General features: G+C 36.0%; 2 protein-coding genes across 5 annotated transcripts; both read right to left on the minus strand.

The window, feature by feature from the left end:
• Positions 1-9,015: 9,015 nt before the first annotated feature.
• LOC110889137 (dual specificity tyrosine-phosphorylation-regulated kinase 2) lies at positions 9,016-20,621 on the minus strand. Of its 4 annotated transcripts, none has more exons than XM_022136646.2 (8): positions 20,304-20,621; positions 16,453-17,045; positions 14,502-15,384; positions 13,978-14,257; positions 12,336-12,443; positions 10,728-11,006; positions 9,757-9,900; positions 9,016-9,574 (listed from the first exon to the last, which is right to left on the minus strand). In XM_022136646.2, exons 2-8 carry the CDS (start codon positions 17,036-17,038, stop codon positions 9,386-9,388), a joined length of 2,469 nt encoding a protein of 822 aa, XP_021992338.1. In that variant the 5' UTR covers positions 17,039-17,045; positions 20,304-20,621; the 3' UTR covers positions 9,016-9,385. The 4 variants fall into 4 exon arrangements, with proteins under 4 accessions (XP_021992338.1, XP_021992340.1, XP_021992339.1 ...); XM_022136648.2 differs by having other exon boundaries at positions 16,453-17,060; XM_022136647.2 differs by having other exon boundaries at positions 16,453-17,071.
• Positions 20,622-23,908: 3,287 nt separating this feature from the next.
• LOC110889138 (serine/threonine-protein kinase pakA-like) lies at positions 23,909-24,794 on the minus strand. The gene has a single exon (XM_022136651.2). The coding sequence runs from the start codon at positions 24,741-24,743 to the stop codon at positions 24,147-24,149; it is 597 nt and encodes a 198-aa protein (XP_021992343.1). The 5' UTR covers positions 24,744-24,794; the 3' UTR covers positions 23,909-24,146.
• Between the last annotated feature and the right edge of the window lie 1,866 nt (positions 24,795-26,660).

A 26,660-nucleotide genomic window follows, 5' to 3' on the forward strand; every position in this document is an offset into this window, starting at 1 on the left:
TACTTTTAACTCAAACTTTTCATTTTTTGAATTTAACACAACACTTTATTATTTACAACTTTGGTCCCCATACTTTTTATCTTTCGCAAGTTTTTCGTTTTACGTTTCGTTCTAAATTTTGCGAGTTAACATGTAGTGACGTGCATGTGAGTTTCAACGTTTTTTCTCTATTTTCCCATATTTGACAGACCCGTCGCAACGCGTCCATTTTTTCCCTTTTGAAAACTTCGCCGCAATGGGCGGGTCCTAGATCAACTAAGTTATTATTTTCTACGTTTTACGTTTTCGGTTAATTTCTTCGCATTAACACACTGTAACGGGTGTGTGTGGTTCAACAATTTTAGTCTCCTTTTCGTTCAGTGTAATTTTTACCATTTTATCTATTTTATTTTTACGATGCTGAGAGTCGATGTCGATGTTGCATTGGTGCTACTTAGCACGGTTTTACGAACGGTTTTAACCTATTAATTTTTTTACTAATATTTTGTTTCAGTTTACCACTATACTTCCTTTACTTAAAAACTATTTTTTACGTTCATATTTTATGTACGGGTATGTATAAATATGATTTCTTTTACATTCCGACGTAAACTTTTTTTATAGACGAGTCAGGTCAAATATAATACGTTTTCGTTTAAAGAAACCATTTTTACGTGCATATTTTTATGTACGTTTTCGTTTAAAGAAACCACTTTTACGTGCATATTTTTATGTACGTTTTCGTGTAAATTCAAGTTATTGTTCGATATGAATTTCATTTACTTTACGTTTGATCCAATGACAATGCTTATACAGGTTACACTGAGTTCAACTAGATACGTCGAAATGTGTGTTTTCATATGGTTAATGCATCATATAATGTTTGGACTAATCAATTCAATGTTTACGATGTACCCGCGCCGCAACGCGGGCGGATCTTTACCCCTAGTTTTAGACAAAAAGTAAACAAATTAAAGTTACATAATTACTGTTTTTTTTAACAACAAATTTGAATCACTGACGGACCACTACAATATTATCGTGCCACTAACGTAACCATCTGATCAAATCATAAAACATTGACGTGTGATTCCGCAATAGCAATACTCTAGTGATCTGTTAGTTATCCAAATTTGTCGTTTAAAAAAAAGTAAAAAGTATAAAATATTACATTGCGGTGAAAAAATAATTTTACTAAAGTAGTCATGTTTAACTCGCGAAAAAGAAAAGTACTTTTAGTCTTTTTCAAAGAACTATGTCAAGTACGTCTCATCGGCTTAAACGGTTGTAGCTCAGTCGTCATCAATTTTGGCACAAAATATCATGCAAAGCATAGGTGGGGATCACGCAATAGCCTACCAGGGACATGTGTCCCTATATAGTCTTCAATCGGTAGACGACACATGTGACATCGGCTTATTTTGCCGTCCACGTAGGATTTGTTACTAATCAGCCGCCGTAATGAAATCAGCTTTCTTTTTCTTTTGAACTTGGCTTCGTTTACCAACTCAGCCAGCCATTTTAATTAAAATACATATTAGTCAGCTTAGCAAAAAAAAATTAATCAACGATCGGCTGAGCATGATAATTTAAAAAAAAAATGAATAGGCAACAATTATTTGTGTTATATAAATATCCAATGACCAATTTCACTCTTATGTGACATTATAGTTCGGTGACTAACGACCAACTTCAAAGATTGATTTTTGAAAGTTAACGACTTAGCCTTCATTTATAAACCAAAGGGTTGAGCCAACACATATAACTCAAAAGGTAAATAGTCATGCATCCTAACGAGACATATGTGTAGTACCAGTGGCGGAACCTGAAAGATTTAGTTAGAGGTCATCATAAGCTTATATTCTATACTTGTTCAAATTAGGGGGTCATCGTTTGTTGTTCAAAAACTCAAAATTTATAAATAAAAATTCAAAAAGTTCTGGTGACCGGAGGGTCAACGGACCCTCTTGACCCCCCTCTGGTTCCGCCCCTGTGTAGTACGATTGAGTTGACAAGAGGTTTTTGCCATTAAGTTGCTAACTCAATATGTTATATATGTTCAAAGTACCAAATTTTTATATTTCTATTGTATTTTGTATTATTTATTTTAATTTGGAGGGCCCTAGTTAAGTGGGGGCCTAAAGCAATTGCTTAGGGTCACTCTCTCTTGAGTCGGCCCTACTAATTACTATGCTTGCGATTGGCATTTGAGATTATGTTTCGAAATTAGAAGGCAAAACTGATTTAAAGAATAAATTTTAGACCGTATTTGGTGATTTGTATTGGATATTGGCATCTTGCAGTTGGCTATTGCTCCGTTTGGGAATTTGATACATATTAGTTATCAAACAAAATTTGCTTAGGGAATTTTAGATTTGCTATTACATTTGCTTGGGGAATTTGCTATTAATCCTGTTTTTGTTTTTCTCAAAAAGTAATTGATATTTTACCTATGTCAAATCGAAAGCGAACTTATGAATCCGGTTATGTAAAAAGAGAAAAAAGCGTAAACAAATAGCTTTAATTCAAACACAAAAGGGATCACTTCTAAAATAATGCTATAATGTTTAACTAGTTTCTAAACCAAAGTAGATGCAAGGTTTTTTTTTTTTTTTTTTTTTTTTTTTGTGAAATTATACAAATTCAAATGGCCTCCACTTTTTATTTCGCTTAGAGCCTTCAAAAACATTGGAACGACCATGTGCTTCCGTTTCTTGCTCGACGACTGTTACATCCATCTGTGGGGAAAGTTTGAAAAGTTTTCCTGCCGGAAACTCCTTAAATAGATTTTGTGTTAGATCGTAAGTGACGACCGCTTAGAAACCCATAAGGCTATGTGTCACACCCCCAAAATACCACATGCGGGTACACCGCGGAAAGTGTGATGCATCAGAGTTCGAGCCACCAATCACATTGAACCAATGATAAATATTTAAATAAAACATGTCATTAATCACCAATAGTAAATGTCAAGCATAAGATTGAATCAAAGAGTTGTGTAGCGGAAGCATATAGTAAATTGTTTAACAACTGTTTCATAATAAGTGTTCAAAACCAATGTATCAAATATATATTAACTCATGAGCCTCGATCCATGACCACTCCAGCACTCCCAGATAGCAAGTCCATGTCACGAATCCTAACGACCTGCAAGCATGCAGACAAGTGTGTCAGACGACGCTGGTGAGTTCAAGGTTTTGTTAACGTGCTTAGTTACCAGATGTGTGTATAAGACAGTTCAACGTTTTGTTTTGATGTTGTTATTACTCGATTACCGTATGTGGCGACTAGATGTGAATGCCCAACCCCAATGCCTCCATTTAGGCATTGGTCATGAGGTCAAGGTATCAAACAACCTTGAATAGATGTAAGGGGTCTTATATGTACACGATGTGAATGCCCAACCCCAATGCCTCTAACCAGGCATTGGTCATGAAGTCCAGGTAATTAGTTCACGCCCGTCCTTTCGGCCCGGTGTGAGGGTGCCAAACCTAATAGCGTTATCAACTAAATACCTCGTTGCTTCTTCAGCAACACGGTAGATGTATGGGGTCTTACATGATTTATACTGTGTTCAATAACCAACATCCCAAATAAACAGTTTACCCAGTATTCCCTTTAGAAACGTTTACCAGATGTCCCAAACCACCGGGACGCATGCTTAGAAAAGTGCAGTGAACTCACCTTTGGTTTGCTCGGTAAGATTAAGTATCTTGAAAGTCTCACCCTGGGAGGGTGTGGAATGCTTGGGAAGCATGGCAAGCTTAACTAACGTCACGATGGACCATTCAATAGTCTGGGAAGAATTGGTAGCGTAACGTACAAACTCGAGTTACCCGACGAATCGGGTAATGTACGCGATATTATTTATGTTTCGAATCTGAGGCAGTGGTTGTCTGATGAAACACGTGCTATACCTTTACTGGAGGAATTTATCGAACACATGGACCAGGAAGTCAAGGCTTGTCAACATAGTCGTATCATGACTGTGAGAGTTCATTGGAACCCAAGACGTGGACCGGAGTTCACGTGGGAGCGTGAAGATCAGATGAAACTCAAGTATCCTCAACTCTTTCCCATTTACCAATCTAATTCTGGTACTACTGGTGAATTTCGGGACGAAATTCCATTTCAAGTTGGGGATGATGTGGCACCTGAGGAAAACCGACAACAATCTTGATTTATCACTCCACTTTATTCCTTTGTGCTTACTTATCAAATTTCGGGACGAAATTTCTTTCAAGTTGGGGATGATGTGACAACCTGTACTCCCAAGGTTAGCATTGTCCGATCTTGTGACATTTGGCTTATATCACTATTGTTCATATTTCAATTCACAACGTCACTACATATGTGTGAGTACGCCTTTAAAAATCTGTTTGAATTTCATGGAATCGCTATGACTAGTTGGTTGTGAGTTGTTAAGTATTAAACGCTAATGCCTAGATTATATGGACGTGTATGTTAGTCGCATGATGTACCCGATATACCCACACTATTAGCATGCATCCATTTACTTGGCCCAAACCTCCATTATTTATGATATGACTCTCGGCCCATATATCAGTTAAACCGAGCCCATTGTGACACCTAACCCAAGCTGGACCCCTTTCCCCTCCTTTAGCGATATATACCAACTAAAAAGGGAGTTTGATTTCCATTAGTTGTTAGCAAACTCCATATTGTGAGGAACCCTAGTTGTTCTACGTAAAACGGCTGTCCTTCTCCTCCATCTATCGCGGCACCCTTGAAGCTTTGCGGTTAGTGTGACATCCCCTATTCGATATATATACATGTATTCTTGTTATGCTTTGCGATTGATTCGATGATCTTGTGAATCTTAAACTGGATATCATAGTCCGCATATGAACTAGGAAGTATGTATTAATAAATTAATAATCTTGTTTTACATATAAACTATGTTTTGATAATGTTTGTATGAGAAGATTGATTTCATAGAATTCCGTATAAGTGATGTTATGATAGGATTGATATGCTAGAGTAATACATGTAGTAAATTCACTTGGTGATATTGATGATGTGTGAACTGATCTAATGTGTCATGTTTATGTAATTATGGTGTGTTTCATAATAAATTCTGGATGTAACAGTGGATGTTAACGGTCAAATAGAATTAAAGGAACATGGTTTGATATGCCTTGATAACTATGAATAAGGAAAAAGGACGGCCCATGTGTTGTAGTTTTGAACTAATAAAAAAAAAAAAAAAACCATGTGGGTACTCTAATAATGTGTCAGTGGTAGCCAAGAGGATAATGTGCATTTATTAATGCCATGTTTGTTAAATGATTACTTGAGTGCATGATTAGGATAGTAATGTAACTGGGTATCGAAATTCAAAAAGGAATAGATCTAATTAAACATGATTTCAGGCTATCATGGGCTGCATAGGTCAGTCCAATTTCACATGGTTTGGGTCCCTCTCCCACGAGCTGGGGCCTGGGCTGCCACATGCAACTAGGCCGCACATCTGGGCCACGGGTCCATTTCCCTCCGCAGAAGCCCAATCACATAGATTAACGGAATGGCTGACTTTAGTTGGGCCTGCGTGAATAGTGGGCCGCATGACATGCAACGAATCCTGTTTTAAAGCATTGGGCCACACCCCTCGGTCCATCACACACACACACACCCACTTATTATTATGTGAACTTACAATATATATATATATATGGATTGGGCCATATACGAAATGGGCTGCACACCGAGCCCAGATACACATACACACGCTGAATTGATTGGGCCTGGTCTACTGGGCTATCTTATCTAGTTAAATTGTGGATGTTAATAAAATATTGGGTCGCACACACAATGTTAATACGTTGGGCCGCACGAGTTAAAAGCTGGATCACTGGTTTGTACGATTTCATATTTTCGGGTGTCAACGAATGAGCTGTGTATGAATTTTATATATATATATATATATATATATATATTATTGTGACGAATTGGCTTATGAACTAAGTATACACTAGAGACTATTTGATTGACTATTATGGCTTGAACTTCACGGGTGTGCTACATGTATCTTGACTATGTAATAAGTGAATAAGGAATACATGACTTGTTGAATGTGAAACATGTGGTTTATGTGTACGTAGAACTGACTGTTATCGGTAACCCTGTTAGGGCGTGTTTGTTCAACTGATAAACAAGATACTTAATCTTACCGAGCAAACCAAAGGTGAGTTCACTGCACTTTTCTAAGCATGCGTCCCGGTGGTTTGGGACATCTGGTAAACGTTTCTAAAGGGAATACTGGGTAAACTGTTTATTTGGGATGTTGGTTATTGAACACAGTATAAATCATGTAAGACCCCATACATCTACCGTGTTGCTGAAGAAGCAACGAGGTATTTAGTTGATAGCGCTATTAGGTTTGGCACCCTCACACCGGGCCGAAAGGACGGGCGTGAACTAATTACCTGGACTTCATGACCAATGCCTGGTTAGAGGCATTGGGGTTGGGCATTCACATCGTGTACATATAAGACCCCTTACATCTATTCAAGGTTGTTTGATACCTTGACCTCATGACCAATGCCTAAATGGAGGCATTGGGGTTGGGCATTCACATCTAGTCGCCACATACGGTAATCGAGTAATAACAACATCAAAACAAAACGTTGAACTGTCTTATACACACATCTGGTAACTAAGCACGTTAACAAAACCTTGAACTCACCAGCGTCGTCTGACACACTTGTCTGCATGCTTGCAGGTCGTTAGGATTCGTGACATGGACTTGCTATCTGGGAGTGCTGGAGTGGTCATGGATCGAGGCTCATGAGTTAATATATATTTGATACATTGGTTTTGAACACTTATTATGAAACAGTTGTTAAACAATTTACTATATGCTTCCGCTACACAACTCTTTGATTCAATCTTATGCTTGACATTTACTATTGGTAATTAATGACATGTTTTATTTAAATATTTATCATTGGTTCAATGTGATTGGTGGCTCGAACTCTGATGCATCACACTTTCCGCGGTGTACCCGCATGTGGTATTTTGGGGGTGTGACACTATGTCCATTCATAACCTTCTTCAACCCAACCTTTTAATAAAAAAACTAGTTTTTCTCTCTTTCACCTACACAACCCAACCTAACCCAACTTTTAAAATGTATTAGAAATAATTAAAATAAATATTTTCGTTTGAAACCGATTTATTTTAGATGTAAAATAAATAGCAACAATAAAAGAAATATTTTAATTAAAAAAACACACACATTCAACAAACACACTTAATAAAAAAGACAAACAAGTTACAACCATCACATGGAATGTAAAATTACAGATACATAATATACAAACTACATTATTATTCGTCGACTGCAGATTTGTGCCATAAGATAGAAAATCATAGGGGTGCTAAACGGGTCGTGTTCGTGGGTTGGTGGGTTTAACCCGACCCGAACCTGAAAATTTTAAACGAACCCGAACCCGACCCGAACCCAAAAATTGTGCCATATATATGAACCCCAACACGACCCGAATATTCACAATACTGACCCGAACCCTACCCGTTCAACCCGAATTTTTTTATTTTTTTCAGCAAATTAATATATTAAAATTAACACTACTACTACAAAAAAAAAAAAAAAAAAAAAAAAAAAAAACACAAATTTATATAATAAAATTACATTAAAATCATAAAATTTTTTCTCAACTTCCATTTTTAAGTTATATTTATAGCATAAAATACACACTCAGTTTAATTTATGATATAAAACATATTTTAAAATATAATATAATAGAAATGGGCTAAACGGGTCAACCCGCCAACCCGACTGATTTGACCCGAACCTGACCCGTTTAGGTAAACGGGCTCGCAGGTTCAACCTGAATCTGACCCGAACCCGTTTAGGCTAAACCCAAACCCATGAATTTTGTGTTAGGTTCGTGTCGTGTTTTCGTGTCGTGTCAGAAATTCACACCCCTAGAAAATCATGAGTATTATATGAAATCAAAAGAGAATAAGATAGAGAATCAAAAGTGGGTATGAAAATATGTTAATCTTATGCAATATTTATAGGGAAAAACATGAATTTTAATATTTTACGTTTTGTTTTAATCAGATAATGTTAGATTTTTTAGATAATAAAGTTATCGAAAAAATCTAACGAACCCATAGGATCAGTACATGTGGAGAAACAAAAGTAATGCGTTTTTTTATAAAATAAATATTTAAAAAAATATATTTTTTTTTGAAGGAACTCGGTTTTTCATAAAATTTACATCGGGGTGTTGACAAAAGAAAAAGTTAAACAAGACTGTCTTTTCAAATTTTTTTAAAAAGTTGAATATTAATAAGTTGTTAAAAAAATCATACTTTAGGTAAAATTAATTGTTATACAAGAAAAATAAAAAAAACATGATAAAAATCCAACCATACATTTGTCAACAAGTGTCATCCACCACCATGGCTGTGGAAATTAAATGCATTTTCATTTTTTATTATTTTTTGGCAACCCAGCCACCTTTGAGTCTGGGTGTAGAATAAGACTGAACAGTAGGCCTTTTATGTTTCAACTTAACTTTCACATTTTTCCAAAAAAAATATATATCATAAGCTAAACCGGCTTAGCTGACACAACTTTCAAAAACTTCTTTATGTTCTAACTATAAATAACCGGCTAAACTGAGATAACCTTCAAAAAGATTTTCATGTTCTGATTAGGCTTAGCTGACTACATATATTAATAACTGGCTAAGCCGACACAACATTCAAAAACTTTTTCATGTACTAAGCAGACTTAACCGACTACATATTCAAACAGTCAGCTAAAGCCAGTTTATTTTCAGTACCATCTACAAAGCAAATATATAGCTTTGACTGAAGCAGTAAAGGAATTAAGGAAGCTATGTGGTTGACAAGCTTTGTTTCTGTTTTTCGTTTCTTAAAGTTATAGTCCTAACTTAAAATGTTAATAACATAGTTATTTGATTAGTAACTCTTTTAATTTTAGGAAAAAAAAACATAACATAACAAAAAAAATCAAGAAAATGAAAAGAGATAATGTTACCATTATTTATTTTTCAAAACCAAAGGAAGATGAACCATAAAGTCACATGACCCTAAGCACAAGTAACCACTTCTTAGCCAAAAGAGTAATTTTAACAAATAGCCCAAAGTTATGTCAAAATGCTATTTCACTAGCTATTACCAAAATACCCCAAAAACATAGTATATGATGATTATATATACAAAAAAACTTAAAATTTTCTCTTCCAAACCCTAAAGATACAAGTCCTTCAACATCACATGTGGTCATGCAAACTTATAAACACTACTTGCCACCAAAACATGTCGTTAAGCACCCGAAGACCCGACAACAAAAGGGGTATTTTTGTAACTATCCAAGTCTTTTGTTACTTCATGATGAGATTGGCTCATAAGGATATGATAACCACGGGTGTCTCAAAGCTTCGGTGGCTGAAGGGCGTTTTTTCGGAGAGATTTCAAGCAAATGAGAGACGAAGTCTATGAACCCTTGATCGCCCATGGGTAATCGATGCCTCAACGACGTTTTTTTGGGAATCAAGTACTCTAATATGTTTGTATCCTGAACAAACATTGAGCCAAAGTTAAATAAAAGCAATATTGGATTTTCATAATCCCAACTATTCGCCGTTGGCCACCAATAATCCCAACTTCAAAAATAACCACTGGCAGTTCCAACTATTAAACTATATGAAAAGAAAATCTTGGCAAATCTGACCCGTTTGCTTATTAATTATGTCATACCTGGTTACGTTCATAAAGCATATTGTTTTTGGAGAAATATTTGTATGTATCCCGTCCTTTGGCAAGCATGTCTTGGCTAATTGGACTAATAATTCCAATCACACGCGCGAGTAAAGTAGCCGGGGAATCGTTCTGAAAGAGAACCTACAACACGCGAAACCTTATTCAATAAAAATAGACAACATTTAAAGGGAAGATGTGACAAATTAGCCAAACGGGTTGAAAGTCTCTTAAAGTGTAATAATTAAAATGCATATAACCTTTTCATTTAAAATTATATTACTAAAGATGCTTAGAACATCAACTATAAATATCAATATGAGTAAAATGCCATTTTCGTCCCTAAGGTTTGACCAGTTTTGTGACTTTCGTCAAAAGGTTTGTTTTTCAGCATCTGGATCCAAAAGGTTTGAAATCTTGTCATTTTCATCCGGCTCGTTAACTCCATCCATTTTTCTTTGTTAAGTCAGGGGCATTTCTGTCTCTTTTGTTAACTCAAAGGGCGATTCGGTCCTTTTCACCTTATGTTAAAAGACCAAATACCCCTGAAATAAAGTGAAAAGGGCTGAATCTACCTTGAAGTTAACAAAAAAGACGGAAATACCCATGACTTAACGGAGAAAAATGGATGGAGTTAACGAGCCGGATGAAAATGGCAAGATTTCAAACCTTTTTGGATCCAGATGCGGAAAAACAAACCTTTTGATGAAAGTCGTAAAACTGGCCAAACCTTGGGGACAAAAACAACATTTTACTCTATCAGTATTTAACTATATATATTATTATTTATTATTGAAAGTATTTATTTTCTTACACACCAACTATTTATTATAAAACCAATATCTCCGAAAAAGGGTTTGGGTCAATCCATCCCATTTCAACCCAAACCCAATAAATTACCCAATTTAACTTATTATCCAACCCGACCCGCCCATTTTGCCACCTATAGCGACTACGCTAGAAACACTCACATATCCGGTACATAGTTCAGCCAAGATGCAACCAAGGGACCAAATATCGATCTTTTTATCATACGGAAGCCCTAAAATAACCTCGGGTGCGCGATATGACCGAGATTGAACATATGAGCAAAGATGATCTGTTTCGAAACAGCTACTTCCAAGATCAATAACCTTCACTTCACATCTACTGTAACTTTTCACCAAAATGTTTTCGGGCTTCAGATCACAATGTATCAACCCAAGCCCGTGCAGAAACTCGAGTGCCTCTAAGCATTGGATAGTTATCGACTGCACCATAAATAAATAATTAGAGTTAAATGCCATTTTAGTCCCTGTGGTTTGGGCCATTTTGCCAGTTTAGTCCAAAGGTTTCATTTTTAACATGTGGGTCCAAAAAGGTTTCACAGTTGCCATTTTAGTCCACTTGGTTAACTTCATCCATTTTTTCAGTTAACGAGAAGGCCAATTTGGTCATTTTGTTTGTAATTCTGTTAACTAAAATGGCAATTCAACCATATAAAATGACCAAATTAGCCTTCTCGTTAACAGAAAAAATGGATGAAGTTAACCCAGTGGACTAAAATGGTGGACTAAAATGGCAACTGTGAAACCTTTTTGGACCCACAGGTTAAAAATGAAACCTTTGGACTAAACTGGCAAAATGGCCCAAACCACAGGGACTAAAATGGCAATTTACTCAAATAATTAAATAGACATCAGTACCAGTTTTTTATTAGTTTCTTTCTCATAAGAAATGTGATAAACTAGATATAGGCTTTCACTGAACTCTCACATACTTTGAACTTCATTCATGCGTAATTAAATCCCTAGACTTCTAACGATTAATGAAAAAGATCCTTTTGATAAAATTTAGAGGCTTGATGCAAAAAGGGACCTTTTCATTATATTTCAAAAGGTGCCGTTTATGTAAAATAAAAATATGCAAGGACTTTATCATTAAGTTTTAAAAAAGTTAAGGGATTTAATCGTGAAAAATAGCCTCTAGGGACTTATGCAGGAGTTCAGCAAAAGGCCATATGGTTTTTTCGACAATTGCCCTTTGATAAACATATTAACTAGAGAGTAAAATGCCATTTTCGTCCCTGAGATTTGGGCAGTTTTGCAACTTTCGTCCAAACGTTTGTTTTTCCTCATCTGGATCCAAAAGGTTTGAAATCTTTTCATTTTCATCCGGCTCGTTAACTCCATCCATTTTTCTCTGTTAAGTCAGAAGCATTTTCGTCTTTTTTGTTAGCTTAAAGGGCAATTATGTCGTTTTCAGGGGTATTCAGTCTTTTTGTTTTACATAAAGTGAAAAAGATCGAATTGCCCTTTAAGTTAACAAAAAAGACGAAAATACCCCTGACTTAACGAAGAAAAATGAATGGAGTTAACGAGCCGGATGAAAATGGCAAGATTTCAAACCTTTTGGATCCAAATGCGGAAAAACAAACCTTTGGATGAAAGTCGCAAAACTGGCCAAAACTCAGGGATGACTTACTCTTTAATTTTAAAAATAACCGGGAACAATGTTTTGGGTCAACCCAACACCACCCGTTTTTTACTCGTTACCCACCCAAGGACCAGTTTGCCACCTATTGAATAGGCACAACATACCTGCAATCTTGGCATGGTGAAATAAACCTCTCCTCCAGATTCTCGATTAAACTTATGAAATTCATATAAGTTTGCTTTGAGAAGTTCACAAACGATTAACAAATGTTCCTGAAAGTATATAAGCAAGGATGATATTATATACATGTTAAAACACAAAGGCAAAAAACCATACACTGTATGACAGAGACAATCAGTTCTTTCACTAGAATAGCTTTAGAACTGAAAAGGCTCTAAACATGTGTCATTGTCAATTTGTCATATATATCCTTCTAAAAGTTCAAATTTTCATATATTGATATTTATGGAGTAGGATCAAATACAAACTATATTTCGCATACAAACTATAAGAACCATTTAAAAAGTGTCACGTGACATACAACCAATTATAGAGCAATGATAAAATAATATCCTAAATAATATCAATAATATTGAATTCACTATAAATATGTTAACAATCAATTAATTCTTTATTTTGATCTTTCCTTTGTTTTCAATGTGCTGATTAAGAAAAGTGCTGACATCATTCAAATATGTGCTAAAATCAATTATCTTGATTAATTTTCATGTGCTAATATAATTCAAAAGTGCTACTTTTATGTATGTATTGTTTTGGTATGTGCTAATTTAACTTTTTTAACTGTTAAGATTTGTTTTTACGGTTTGTAGGATAAATATGGTTTGTACCGGAACCAACCCCTGATATTTATATCCTTCTAAATTTTATGATTCCATTTTTACCCTTTTAAAACACCAAAATTATCCTATTTACCCATTAACTAGTATATAAATGAAAGCGCCAAAGTTATTACTTATAAGAATCTAGTTCACCTATGCAGTTATGGCGGTCCAAAAATCAAATAGCAGTCAAGGGCCGATATTCGAGATATAGGTTATGGCGGTGGGATATCGGAAATTTTAATTCATGTAGAATTTATACATATACATATAAAAAACGTAAAACATATATTAATGGTGATATCAAAAGTCAAAACTCAAAAGTGCCAATATTTGAAACATGAGCTAATCGTAAGCCATGAAATCTTCCTCCGAGTCCACATCAACAAAGGCATCCAAAATATATGCAGTTAAAGCGGTCCAAAATCGAATAGCGGTCAAGGTCCGCTATATGATATATAGGTTATAGCGGTGGTATAGCGGTGATATAGCGGTAATTTTTATACCATGCATAATTTATGTATTTATATATATATATAAATATATCTTTGAAAAATATTAATAGTAATATCAAAATTCATAGCAATATCATTCCATTATCAAAAACCTATTGCAAATCAAATACTAATAGTAACTTTGAAGTATTTAATTTAAGAATTAACATAATCAAACACCGTTACTGCTATAACCGCTATAGGCCACCGCTATAGTACCGCTATAGCACCGCTATAGCGGTATTTAGCGCCGCTAATAGTGGAACCGCTATAGGCCACCGCTATTTGGACCGCTACACACCCTGAGGTCCGCTAACCGCTATAGCATCGCTATAGCACCGCTATTGACTGCTTAGTCCAAAATAACGGTCGATATCAGTCAAATAGCGGTCAGGAGAGCCGATATATAAAGATTGCCTGAAAGTTCAAAATATAGTCGACCAAAAAGGTAACTTGTAAAGGGAATTACTTACTCTGTAATAAAAGTAATCATAAAGTCTGAGAAGATGATATTTGTCACTAGGATCATGTTTGTTGATGAACTTTAGAAGCTTTATCTCATCAAGACTCTGATCGAAAAAATCTTTATTATTTTTTATGATTTTCACACACACATCCATGCCAGTTTGAAGATCATGCGCTTGAATAGCTTTGCTGAATGCAGCAGATCCAAGATACTCCGTAACATGATAGCGACCAGCTATCACCGAATTTATAGCAACATTGAAATTCTTGTCCTCCTCGAAGCCAGTTCTGAAAAACAAAATAGATTAATAAAATTAGTAAATAATTAGATTAATTATTAATAAAACCAATGTTAACCAGTTTAACGTATAATAGTATATAGAACACTATAACAGAAAATTTGATACAATAAAATTAGTAAATAATTAGATTAATAAAACCAAGATATAGATAGAAGATGAATAATTAGCATAGAATTGATAGCAATCACTGGTCAATTACAGATTTGTTCAAGTGAGATCAAAAGACTTACCTCTTTTTTCTATGCACAATTTTAAGATCAAAGGTTTCATATTCCTCTTCTTGAGCCTTTATCTGGTTCATTTGCTCTTGAAAAGCAGCAGCCTCTTCATCCTCCAGTGAACCGCCGACTGTCTGGTCCACCTGGTGGGCCCGCTCAGCATAACCATAATTCGAAAACGTAGAAGGGCTGGAATCTGCTGTACCAACACCATCCACATCTTCATCCTCACTTGCAACAGGATCGTAACCTTTATTAAGACCGGTCAACGGTTGACCCGCTCTAGGAGGTGGAAAAGAAAATCCACCATCCGTCACATTTTTCGTCACCTTACCCGAACCCGTGGCTTTTCTATTTTCGACTTTCGTTTTCGGGTCGATATATTTCTTCTCAGAATCATGTGACGAAATACCATCTAACTCCCTTTCGCTACCGAAATCCGCCACATCACTGTTGATCCCCACACCAATAGATCTAACCGAACCATGTTGATCCTCATCTACACATAGATCATCCAAATTGGGCCCACTTACCCCCTTCCACATGGGTTCTTCATGCATATAATTCAACTCCTCCTTTGCAAACGAAAGATACGAAAGATCATCATCGTCGTTTTTTTCAGGGGTATTTTCTGGTGGATTCGTTTTCCTTTCGTTATCACTAGGGTAGTCAATTTCATGAGCTAGAAACCAAGTTTCATCCTCAATGGGTTGTCTCATATAACCGACATCATCGTCGTCATCATATTCATCAGAGTCCCAGTAATCATTTGGATAATCAACATATTCACTCAAACCGTCACCGATTGTTGCAAAACCAGATACTAGATCAGACGTGTCCTCGGTTATTCCCTGACTTACAGAGAACCAATTGCCTCCTGCAACCCTTTTTCCACCTAAATCATCAAGGAGTAGATAGTAAGAACATTAGCAATGACTATAATCGTGATATTGTTGTATAGGGTAAGGATAGTGTAAAAAGTGCTCAAAGTGTGAGAAGTGTGAGAAGTGTATTATATCACTATATATAATACTATATAACACCATATAAACACCGTATAATAATATGTAACACCATATAATACCATATAACACTATGTAACACTATATATCATTATATAACAAATATAACACTATACATCTATCATAGACATGCTATCAGACAACCTATAGTGTTATATTTGTTATATAATGATATATAGTGCTACATAGTGTTATATGGTATTATATGGTGTTACATATTGTTATACGTTGTTTATATGGTGTTATATAGTGTTATAATACACTTCTCACACTTTGAGCACTTTTTACAGGATCCTCTACCTTGTTGTATATACACATAAAAATATAAGTAAAAGATGTATATACACATTAGCAATGACCTTGTTCGTGTTCGTTTGTTAAGGTAATATATGTGTACACGAACTGTTCATGAACACTTACTGAACGAGATTTTCTGTTCATGTTCGTTCATTAAGTAAATGAAAGTTTTGTGTTCGTTTGTTAATTTTAGGTAATGAACGCAAACGAACATTCATGAACACAAACTAATGTTCATGAACGCAAATGAAGAGAAACAAACACAAATAAGCGTTTATGAACAGGATATATAATACAATGATACTTATTAAATATTTTATTTGTCGGTAATTTTGAAGTATTTAAATAAAATATAAACTTAAAAACACTAATGAACTATTGAACATAAACGAACACGTTACCAAACAATCACGAACATAAACAAACGAACGCGGCCTTTGTTCACGTTCGTTCATTTAACTAAACGAACGGAATTTCTCGTTCGTTTATTAAACAAACGAACACTAACAAACTTCCCGTCGAACGACGAACTGTTCGCTGAACGTTTGGTTCGTTTGCAGCCCTATGGGTGGAACATGTATAATTTAGCCACTATGTATTCTAAGAATTCCTAGATGAAATAAATATACGTAAATACTACTGACCTGAAGAGCTTATTTCTTGGCCAATAGGAACATCAAGAAATGATCCAATAAGATACGTACTTTCAACGTTAAACGTCTTCGAACCTGGTTCATCACGTTGATATTTCTCCTCCCAGGCTATACTAGAATGTTTGTCATCTGACTTAAGTTTAACAGGTGGCAACCTAGGATATAAGTCAGATGGATGGATCTTTGATTGAGTAAATACTTGACACTCTTTCACGTCATCCACTTTAACGGCAACATCATTCGGGTAAAGATCAACAGACCCGTTACTGGAACTAAACGTTCTTGTTCCAATTGGCTCACAGGCTCCATTTTGCTCTTTAACAAAAGCAGCATTGTTCCATTTATTAAACGATCCATTTCTTGCAGCTCCGTATTCCATTTCCTTCACGACGAATTCTTCCTTTGATGTTCCGTCACTTGTTTGAGAACTCGTTCCTTGTTTAAGCTTAAGCTCTTGCATAAGCCCGTTCAAATCAGGTAGGTTGTCAATCTCGTTAAGCAGTGCAGCCTCAGATTTAGAAAAGCTGTTACTCTTCAGATAGTCAAGTATCACGTTGACCGAGCTTGAATCTGACATATTTGAACTGCCATAGTTTGAACTAGAGTATGACTGCTAATATTATTATAAAAATAAATAAAATAACCCCTAATAACACATGTAACTAGGGGTGTAAACAAGCCAAGAGGCTCGAGAGCTACTCGTGATCGGCTCGACTAAAAGCTCGAACGAGCCGAGCCTTAACGAGCCCGAGCCCGAGCTCGAGCCTGAAATAGAGCTCGTTTTGTTATCGAGCCCGAGCTCGAGCCTGAAATACAAAGCTTGTTTAGGCTCACGAGCCTAAACGAGCCCATACACAATTTTAATTTTTATATATATAATACATTAATAATGATGATAACATTGATGAGCCGAGCTAGAGCCGAGCTTTGGCTCGTTTAAGCAATGTTGAAGTGAGCTCGAGCCTAGCTTTTAGCTCGTTTAAGGTTGTTCTCAAAATAGTTCGAGCCGAGCTCGAGCTTTGGGTTTTACTCGCGAGCCGAGCTCGAGCTCAAAGAAGTAGGCTCGAACCGAGCCGAGCTCGAGCTCGAGCTTCATAAAAACCTAACAAGCCGAGCTCGAGCCTGGTCGAGCTCGGGCTCGGCCCGGCTCGTTTACACCCCTACATGTAACTTAACATTGCATGAATTAGCACTTAAGCAAGACCTTTTCAACTTAAATCCAGGTTGCGCCAAATGTCAACAAGCAAATTCGATTTCAAGTTTTCAACAATAAATTACTTTAAAAAATTAGAAGCTACAATTTGTCTTTGAATTGCACCAAATGTCACCCAGCAAATTCAGTTTCAAATTTTCAGCAATAAATTACCATATCCATGTTAATAGCAAATGCAGCAAATAAAACTTAACTTCCGATCAATTTTATGCTTCAAGTTACAAGGTCTAGCATCAGCCATAAAAAACTAATTCAATACATTATCAATATGAACAATCAAATCATTCAAACATGACATTGTAGCTTTGTTAGATGCAATTTCCGGTGAGTTAATCCACCATTAAATATTTATATACACTAAAACAAACTTGTGCAATTCGAACAATAACCAATTTTACCTAAATGTTCCACCAAATGTCAACTAGCAGTTTCGATCTGAACTACAACTTACTTTAAAAAAATCAAAGTTACAATACACTTACTTCTCAACTTCAAAACTACCAACAGCTGCAATTCTGATCAAATTTGCACATCAAAACTGCTAGGTTTATCTTTATCATCGAAAACTAAGTGCAGTTCCAATCTAAGTAGTTAATGTGTTAAAAATATCGGATATCAGTCAAGGACCGATATTTGAGATATCGGTTATCATGGTGGGATATCGGGAATTTTAGTGTCATGCTAAATTTATATATAGCAATTTAACACTAACAATTATGTATACTCTCCTACCACTAACAAATTAACCTTTTGCAACTTGCAAAACACTAACAATTGTAGCAAGCCGGAACTCACTAAGGGGCTGTTTGTTTACCTCTTAGTGAGGCTCTTAATGGTTCAGACCTCTTACTGGTTCAGCATTTAATGGTTCAGACTGTTTGTTTCGCGAGCAGATGTCTGAATGGTTCAGACATTTGCCTCTAAATGGTTAAGCATTATACAAAGATGAATGGTTAAGACCTCTAATCTGAATTGGTCAGACATTTGCCTCTGAACGGTTAAGCATTATACAGGCTCTTAATGAGGCTCTTAATGGTTCAGACCTCTTACTGGTTCAGCACTTAATGGTTCAGACTGTTTGTTTCACGAGCAGATGTTTGAATGGTTCAGACACTTGCCTCTGAATGGTTAAGCATTATACAAAGTCTGAATGGTTAAGACCTCTAATCTGAATTGGTCAGACATTTGCCTCTGAACGGTTAAGCCTCAAAACTGCTAGGTTTATCTTTATCGTCGAAAACTAAGTGCAGTTCCAATCTAAGTAGTTAATGTGTTAAAATATCGGATATCAGTCAAGGACCGATATTTGAGATATCGGTTATCACGGTGGGATATCGGGAATTTTAATATCATGCTAAATTTATATACATAGCAATTTAACACTAACAATTCCGTATACTCTCCTACCATTAACAAATTAACCTTTTGCAACTTGCAAAACACTAACAATTGTAGCAAGTCGGAACTCACTAAAACTTAAAACACTAAGTCACTAACAACTAACAGTTAAGACTTAAAACACTAATAGCAGCAATAAGAAGAAAGATGAACGGTAGAACTAAGAAGAAAGGTAATGATATCGGGAAAATCGGCGATATATCAGTTAAATATCAGTCAATATCGCAATTTATCACTAACAATTCTGTATAATCTCCTAACATTAACAAATTAACCTTTTGCAACTTGCAAAACACTAACAACTGTAGCAAGTCGGAACTAACTAAGACTTAAAACACTAATAGCAGCAATAAGAAGAAAGACGAATGGTAGAACTAAGAAGAAAGGCATTGATATCCGGAAAATCGATGATATATCAGTTAAATATCAGTCAATATCGCAATTTATCACTAACAATTCTGTATAATCTCCTTAACATTAACAAATCAACCTTTTGCAACTTGCAAAACACTAACAACTGTAGCAAGTCGGAACTAACTAAGACTTAAAACACTAACATTTAACAGTAACAATTAAGACTGAAAACACTAATAGCAGCAATAAGAAGAAAGACAAATGGTAGAACTAAGAAGAAAGGTCCTGATATCGGTGAATATCGCCGATACTATAGTTATCAACTATGCAGTTAATCTCGGTGATATATCGGTTATATCGGTCATATCGGTCGCCTAGTAAAATATCGGTCTCAAATATCGGTCAAAATATCGGTACCGATATTATCGGCGATATTGACCGATATTTGACCAATATAACCGATATATCACCGAGATTTGACCGATATAACCGATATAATCGATATATCACCGATATATCACTGAATTATTAGTATTAAATTGCTATATATATAAATTCTACATTGTATTAAAATCACCGATATCTCACCGAGATAACCTATATCTCAAATATCGGTCCTCGACCGATATCCGATATTTTACCGCATTAACTGCATAGGTTATCAATATTTCTGACGGATATTTTGTACCGATATTTCAGCAGAGGACCGATGACAGATATATCACTGATATACCGGGATATTAACTACATAGGTTCCAATTTAGGATCCTTAGAACTGATTCACTACATTAACAACAAATAAATTACATGTATATAAACAATTAAACACTAAAACAAACTTATTGCAATCCAGACATTAACGAATCGTCAGTTATACCTAAATCCGGATGAATAATGCGCCGAACCGTACGTTTTCTACGCAGATCTTCGTCTTGTTGTTGTTGTTGTTGTTGCTGCTGCTAGATTTAAACCTAACTGAAATGGAGATATCTGTGTGAAGGCTCGAGTGAAGATTTATGAAGAGAATGAAGAAGTTTGAGTATGAAGTTGATGATTGAAAGTGGCGGAAAGGAGATGAGGTGGACTGTGGTTTGAAGCATTTACTCCTCCTCCTCCATTGGTCTACTTACTCTTTTGCTGTTTCTTCGTTCGAATGTATTTTTCCCCAAAAGGAAAAGTATTGTTGGGGAACATTATGAAAAGGACCCAAAATTGTCTATTATTGCGATTTTTGCATCCAAGGCTAGGGCTCCAAATGAAGACGAACACGAACAAACGTGTTCGTTTGTTAAGAATATACATGTGTTTATGAACGCTTACTGAATAAGATTTTATGTGCGTGTCCGTTCATCAAGGAAATAAATTTGTTTGTGTTCGTTTGTTAATTTTAGGTACCGAACACAAAAGAACATTCGTGAACGCACACGAACACAAACAAGTGTTTATGTACGTAAATGAATGGTATATATATTATAAATGAGTTAAATGTTATTTTAGTTCATGTGGTTTAAGCCATTTTGTCAGTTTAGTCCAAATGTTTTATTTTTCACTTGTGGGTCCAAAAAGGTTTCACCGTTGCCATTTTAGTCCACTGTGTTAACTTTATCTATTTTTTCTGTTAACGAGAAGGCCAATTTGTCATTTTATATGTAATTTTGTCAACTAAAAGGGTTATTCAGTCATATAAAATGATCGAATTGGCCTTCTTGTTAACAGAAAAAATGAATCAATTTAACCCAGTGGACTATAACAGCAACAGTGAAATTGTTTTGGACCCACAGATAAAAGATGAAACATTTAGATTAAATTGGCAAAATGATCCAAAACACAAAGTCTAAAATGGCATTTAACTCTATATATAAAAAAAATTAGGGCCCTAAAAAAATGGGCCTCGGCTGGGGTGCGGCTCGCCCATCCCCCAAGCACGCTCTAATGCAAACATGACCGTTGTGGTATCATTAGTTCTACTAAATAACATTGTTTATTTTTCAAACAACCATCGAAATGGATAACAAATTAAAAAAATACTACTGTTAAATAAATCTTTCTCAATGCCAACTCGATTATTAATTAAAGCAACTAATTCGAACAAGTTACATTGAGATTCTTTAGTAATGTTTTTTTTTTTTAGTTAACTGCCATTTTCGTCCCTGTAGTTTGGTCACTTTGGCCATTTCAGTCCATTTTTTAAAAATGCGCCATTTTCGTCCCCCACGTTCTGGAAAGGTGCCATTTCAGTCCAAAAATCATAACCCAGTTAAGTTAGTTTGTAAATAAGGACTGATTGTGTAAATTTGTAACATAAAGGACTGATTGTGTAAATTTAAAAAATGGACTGAAATGGCAGTTAACACCACCACCACTAGCCCTGCCACCACCACCACTCCGCTGCCACCACCACCACCGCCACCACCGCCACCACCGCCACCACAGCCACCACCGCCACCACAGCCACCACCGCCACCGATGAACTCCGAACTCCGAGAACGGTATACCGAAACGAAAAGCTTGCGGGTTACGGGGACGTCTTCGTCTTCTCCGGTCGTCTTCTCCGATGAACTCCGAACTCCGGCGAGTTACAGAAATGGGCAGGGAGATGGAGTATCCGTATGAGTATGGGGCGGGTCGAGTACGCTTTTTCCCTCTCTAAAACCCCAAGAACACGTTTCTTTTTGGAAGTCGAACCCCACTCTTCTGCAACAGCATCGACTTTTCAAACTCCACAGAATCATTCGTACATCTTTCCCCATTTTCCTTTGCATTGGTAAACTTATTCTTATATCTTCCTAAGAAATTCTTCATCACTCGGTTATTAATTACTTAATCAGTGTTCGTTTGCACTTAATCTTCCCTATTTCTTCAATGTTTTAACTCACTCTACAGTTATGTGTCGATTGTTGCTGCTTATTTCCAGAATCTTGCATTTGTTCTCTTTTTTTAGTTGATAGATCGTCTCAGTGGATGGAACAGATTCAGCGAATAGATAGAACTGCGAATGATCAAGAGTTCTTGATTCGCTCGAACTTAATTAAATTTCCAGCGAATAGATAGAACTGCGAATAGATAGAACTGCGAATGATCAAGAGTTCTTGAATAATCAATTTCCAGATCTGTTACACCTCAGATTCGTGCTTATGTTATATTGATTCGTGTATAACAAGAGTTCTTGATTCGCTCGAACTTAATTAAATTTGCAGAAATGAACATGGGCTAAATCAATTACTAGTTCCACCCCTGCTCATTTCTGCAACTCGCCGGAGTTCGGAGTTCATCGGAGAAGACGACCGGAGAAGACGAAGACGTCCCCGTAACCCGCAAGCTTTTCGTTTCGGTATGCCGTTCTCGGAGTTCGGAGTTCATCGGTGGCGGTGGTGGCTGTGGTGGCGGTGGTGGCTGTGGTGGCGGTGGTGGCGGTGGTGGCAGCGGAGTGGTGGTGGTGGCAGGGCTAGTGGTGGTGGTGTTAACTGCCATTTCAGTCCATTTTTTAAATTTACACAATCAGTCCTTTATGTTACAAATTTACACAATCAGTCCTTATTTACAAACTGACTTAACTGGGTTATGATTTTTGGACTGAAATGGCACCTTTCCAGAACGTGGGGGACGAAAATGGCGCATTTTTGAAAAATGGTCTGAAATGGCCAAAGTGACCAAACCACAGGGACGAAAATGGCAGTTAACTCTTTTTTTTTTTTTAATTGTTTGATACCCTCTATCTTGGTGTGGCTACTTGATATGTATAAACAAAAGCCCAATGTCATTTTCCTACAACTCTCTTCCATATGTAGAGTTTTTCTTCAGATAAATGAGTCCATTAAGTTTATGTATTGTTTCATGAATTAAATAAGTGGTTAATGTTTTAAACATAAACATCTATCTATCTATTCTAATAAATTTTCGGTTCCTATATCTATTGAATTTTCTTTATAAACATGCATAATATGATTTTAAAATATTTTATACTACAATTATTTAAAAAAAATATTCAACCCGTTACCCGTTTAATACACAAGTTTCTAACCTAATGTTGTAATAGATGTATAAGCGGGTTAAACATGTTGTAAACATGTTGACGATTGAACTTATAAATTATATATTTTCTAACTTTACAATACTAAATTTCGAACGAGTTTATGGATCACAACAAGTAAATTTTAATACAACCCAAACACAACTCCTTATTAAAATTAAATTTTAATACAACCTAAACACCACTCCTTTTTAAACAATTTAGACATATCAACCTAACGAATACCGACTAATAAACACATAATAAGTACATAACTAAACAATCCAAAATCTATGTCATGAATGTTATTTGAAATTTTGAATGCTATCCCACGTTAGAAATTTTATATCCTCCAAATTTATAATTCACAACTAACTTAAATCATTTAACTAAAAAACAAAATAAAATAATGGTATCCGACCATTACCAACCATAAATTATTAATCATAATCACCAAAAGATAATACTGAATATGACATGAACATTGAAAAATAATTATTAAATTATTATTCAATTAAAATACAAAATTTCTCTTCAACTTCTTACAACTTAACCAACCAAAACAAAATTTTAAAAATACAAATGGAATATATACATGTACACTACCAAACAAAATACACAAACAATATTTAATCCTTTATAAATATAAAAAATATAAAAAAATAAAAACGTGTTCTAATAAATTACCATCGCCGTCGCCACCAAACCGGTTCAACGAACCTTATTCGTCCGAACCCGGTTCAAAATAGCCGTCTTAACTTTCTTCCAAAACCCGGTCCGTCTAGCCCGGCTTCTCATTGACCCGACCCGACCCATACACGAAACTCTCGGCGACCGGGGCTCCGGAACCGGCCCACCCGAACTCTTCCCGGGAACCGACCGGTTTTTAAACAACCGAAGGTGATCCGACCGGTCGGTCTGTTTAGACTTCCCATCAGACCCATGAACCGGCTTTTGTCTAAACCCGATTATCGTAGCCTGCGGTTTATTATTAAACGAAACGGAGCGTTGGTTAGACCGGGTTTGACCCGGTTCAAATTTTCTTGAACCGGTCACCATTTTGACCGACGCTTTGCGTTCGATGAACGTATTGTGGTTTAACCAATCGGTTACGTTTTTGTGGCTCACCCAGAACGAGTCCGGCGGGTTGTTTTCCGAACCGGCCGCCTCAGCGGCCGGTTCGTCGGCTAAAACAATCTCGCTAGGATCGAAATCTGGGGAGTCTTGTGGGGAGATTGAACTCAGACCGTTGGATTTGTTGTTGTGATCATGATCATGATCGTTGTTGATTGTGGGGTTTGAATGCATGTAAGTTTGGTATGTTTAGAGAAAAGTGTGAAGACATGAAGATGAAAATAGAAGAAGAAGAAGTTAATATATTTGAAATGGGTTTGGTTTGATTGCAAGGAGACAAAAATAAAACATTATGTTTGAATAATGGTTTATATTTTTTTAATAAAGTTTGGCATTGGGCTTGTTTAATTTAATTGAGGTATAAAATTCACTCGAGTTTGAGCTCCAACTCGTTGAATCTTGGTTCTGTTTGAGCTTTTGATAAGTTTGATAAGCGATTTCGAACTGTTCATGAACCATTCAATTTGTTTACACTAGTACTGTTCAGTCTTCCCAAGACGGTAGCAGGGGCGGAGTTAGTGTGCTAGCAGGGGTAGCACAGGCTACCCCTCAACCTCGTTTCCGTAGTGTAAAAATACCCTTTAACTTTGTCTTCGTTATACAAAGGATACCCCTGATCCAATAAAATAAAATTTGGGATGCCCCTGAACTTTTAGGCTAGATCCGCCATTGGACGGTAGTGTGATTGTGTGAGCAGGGGCGGACCTAGTAAGAGGTGGGTGGGTGGACGCACCCTTTGAAAAAAAATAGTGTATTTTACATAGCAAAATCTCTTTCGTACCTGAAAATTTGGTTAAACCCCTCATTCGTACCCTTTGAAAACATTTTTTGGGTCCGCCTTTGTGTGTGGGTTGGACTTTGACTCATTCTATGCATTTAAACAATTCATTTTTTCAATAAAAAAGAAAATACATACATGAGAAAAATGTTGAAGAAAAAGTAAGATGGTTATGAAGATAATTTGTCTGACTCTGATATGAAGACTTAACATATGAACATGCTAAATAGACATTTTTTTATGTTTTTTTATTAAATAACTAAATAAGACGATTCGGTGATTAACTGATTAAAAAATGTAATTAATACGTTGGACAAAGATCCTAAGAGTTGTTGACAGAATATCGTTGAATTGCTAAAGATACTGCTCGAAATATTGGAATATGGCTCAGAATGTTGGAAGTGAAACTAAGTAATGTAATAATTAAGAACACTAGGAATTAGGAGGAAATCCCTTGATCAATGTAGATCGCTGGCACAAAAGCTTGGGAGACGACTATAAAAGTCGTCTGCCACAGTCAATATTATTGAAAAGAAGTAAAGGTACAACTCGCGGACCAATGTGATCGACCGTACAATGATCGCTATAGTGCAAGTGATTATGTGTAAAGAGGTGTATAATCTGCAAAAGAGAATGTTAGAGCTTGTGAGTGTGTGTGTGAGTAGTGTTCGTAAGGTTCTAATCGATCACATGGCCTCCTTATTTATAAGATAAAAGCCTAACTATATGCCTAATATTTCGTGGATGCTCCGGTATATGCTTTTTCGAACGTTGGAGTCCAGGTTGTTGAGTCTAATGGTCACTTCCTTCGACTAAGTAAGCGAAAATTAAGCTTGGACTTGGTCTCTTAATGTTAAGCTTGCGATGTGTAACGCCCCAAAACTCGAATATTTACATTCATCATACGATTCCATATGATGAAACATAAAACAAAATGACTAGACTATTTAACCATTTAAATGGTTTAGTCAAAACAAATAAAGAATGAATTTGGGACAATTATGAATACATAACAAACATGAGGGGCTGAATTTGGAGATTTAGGATGAAGTTTGGATTAAATGTAAAAGGCAGAATTTTACTATGTGTAGTGTGTGTGTGTTTCGTATATGGAGAGGAAGAAAGAGGATAAATCCTCTTAAGAACAAGAATGCAAATTCATCCAAATCAACCCCAAGGATCAAAGGAAAAACATTGCATGGATGAAGATCTCTCATCATCTAGCTCTAATAAGCAAGTGGTAAGTTGAATTTAATGTTTTGGTGATATTTGATGAAGTGGGTTATGTGTAATCCGTGAATGTATTATGAAAT

The sequence above is a fragment of the Helianthus annuus genome, chromosome 11 (assembly GCF_002127325.2).
Source record: "Helianthus annuus cultivar XRQ/B chromosome 11, HanXRQr2.0-SUNRISE, whole genome shotgun sequence".
Taxonomy (NCBI): Eukaryota; Viridiplantae; Streptophyta; class Magnoliopsida; order Asterales; family Asteraceae; genus Helianthus; species Helianthus annuus.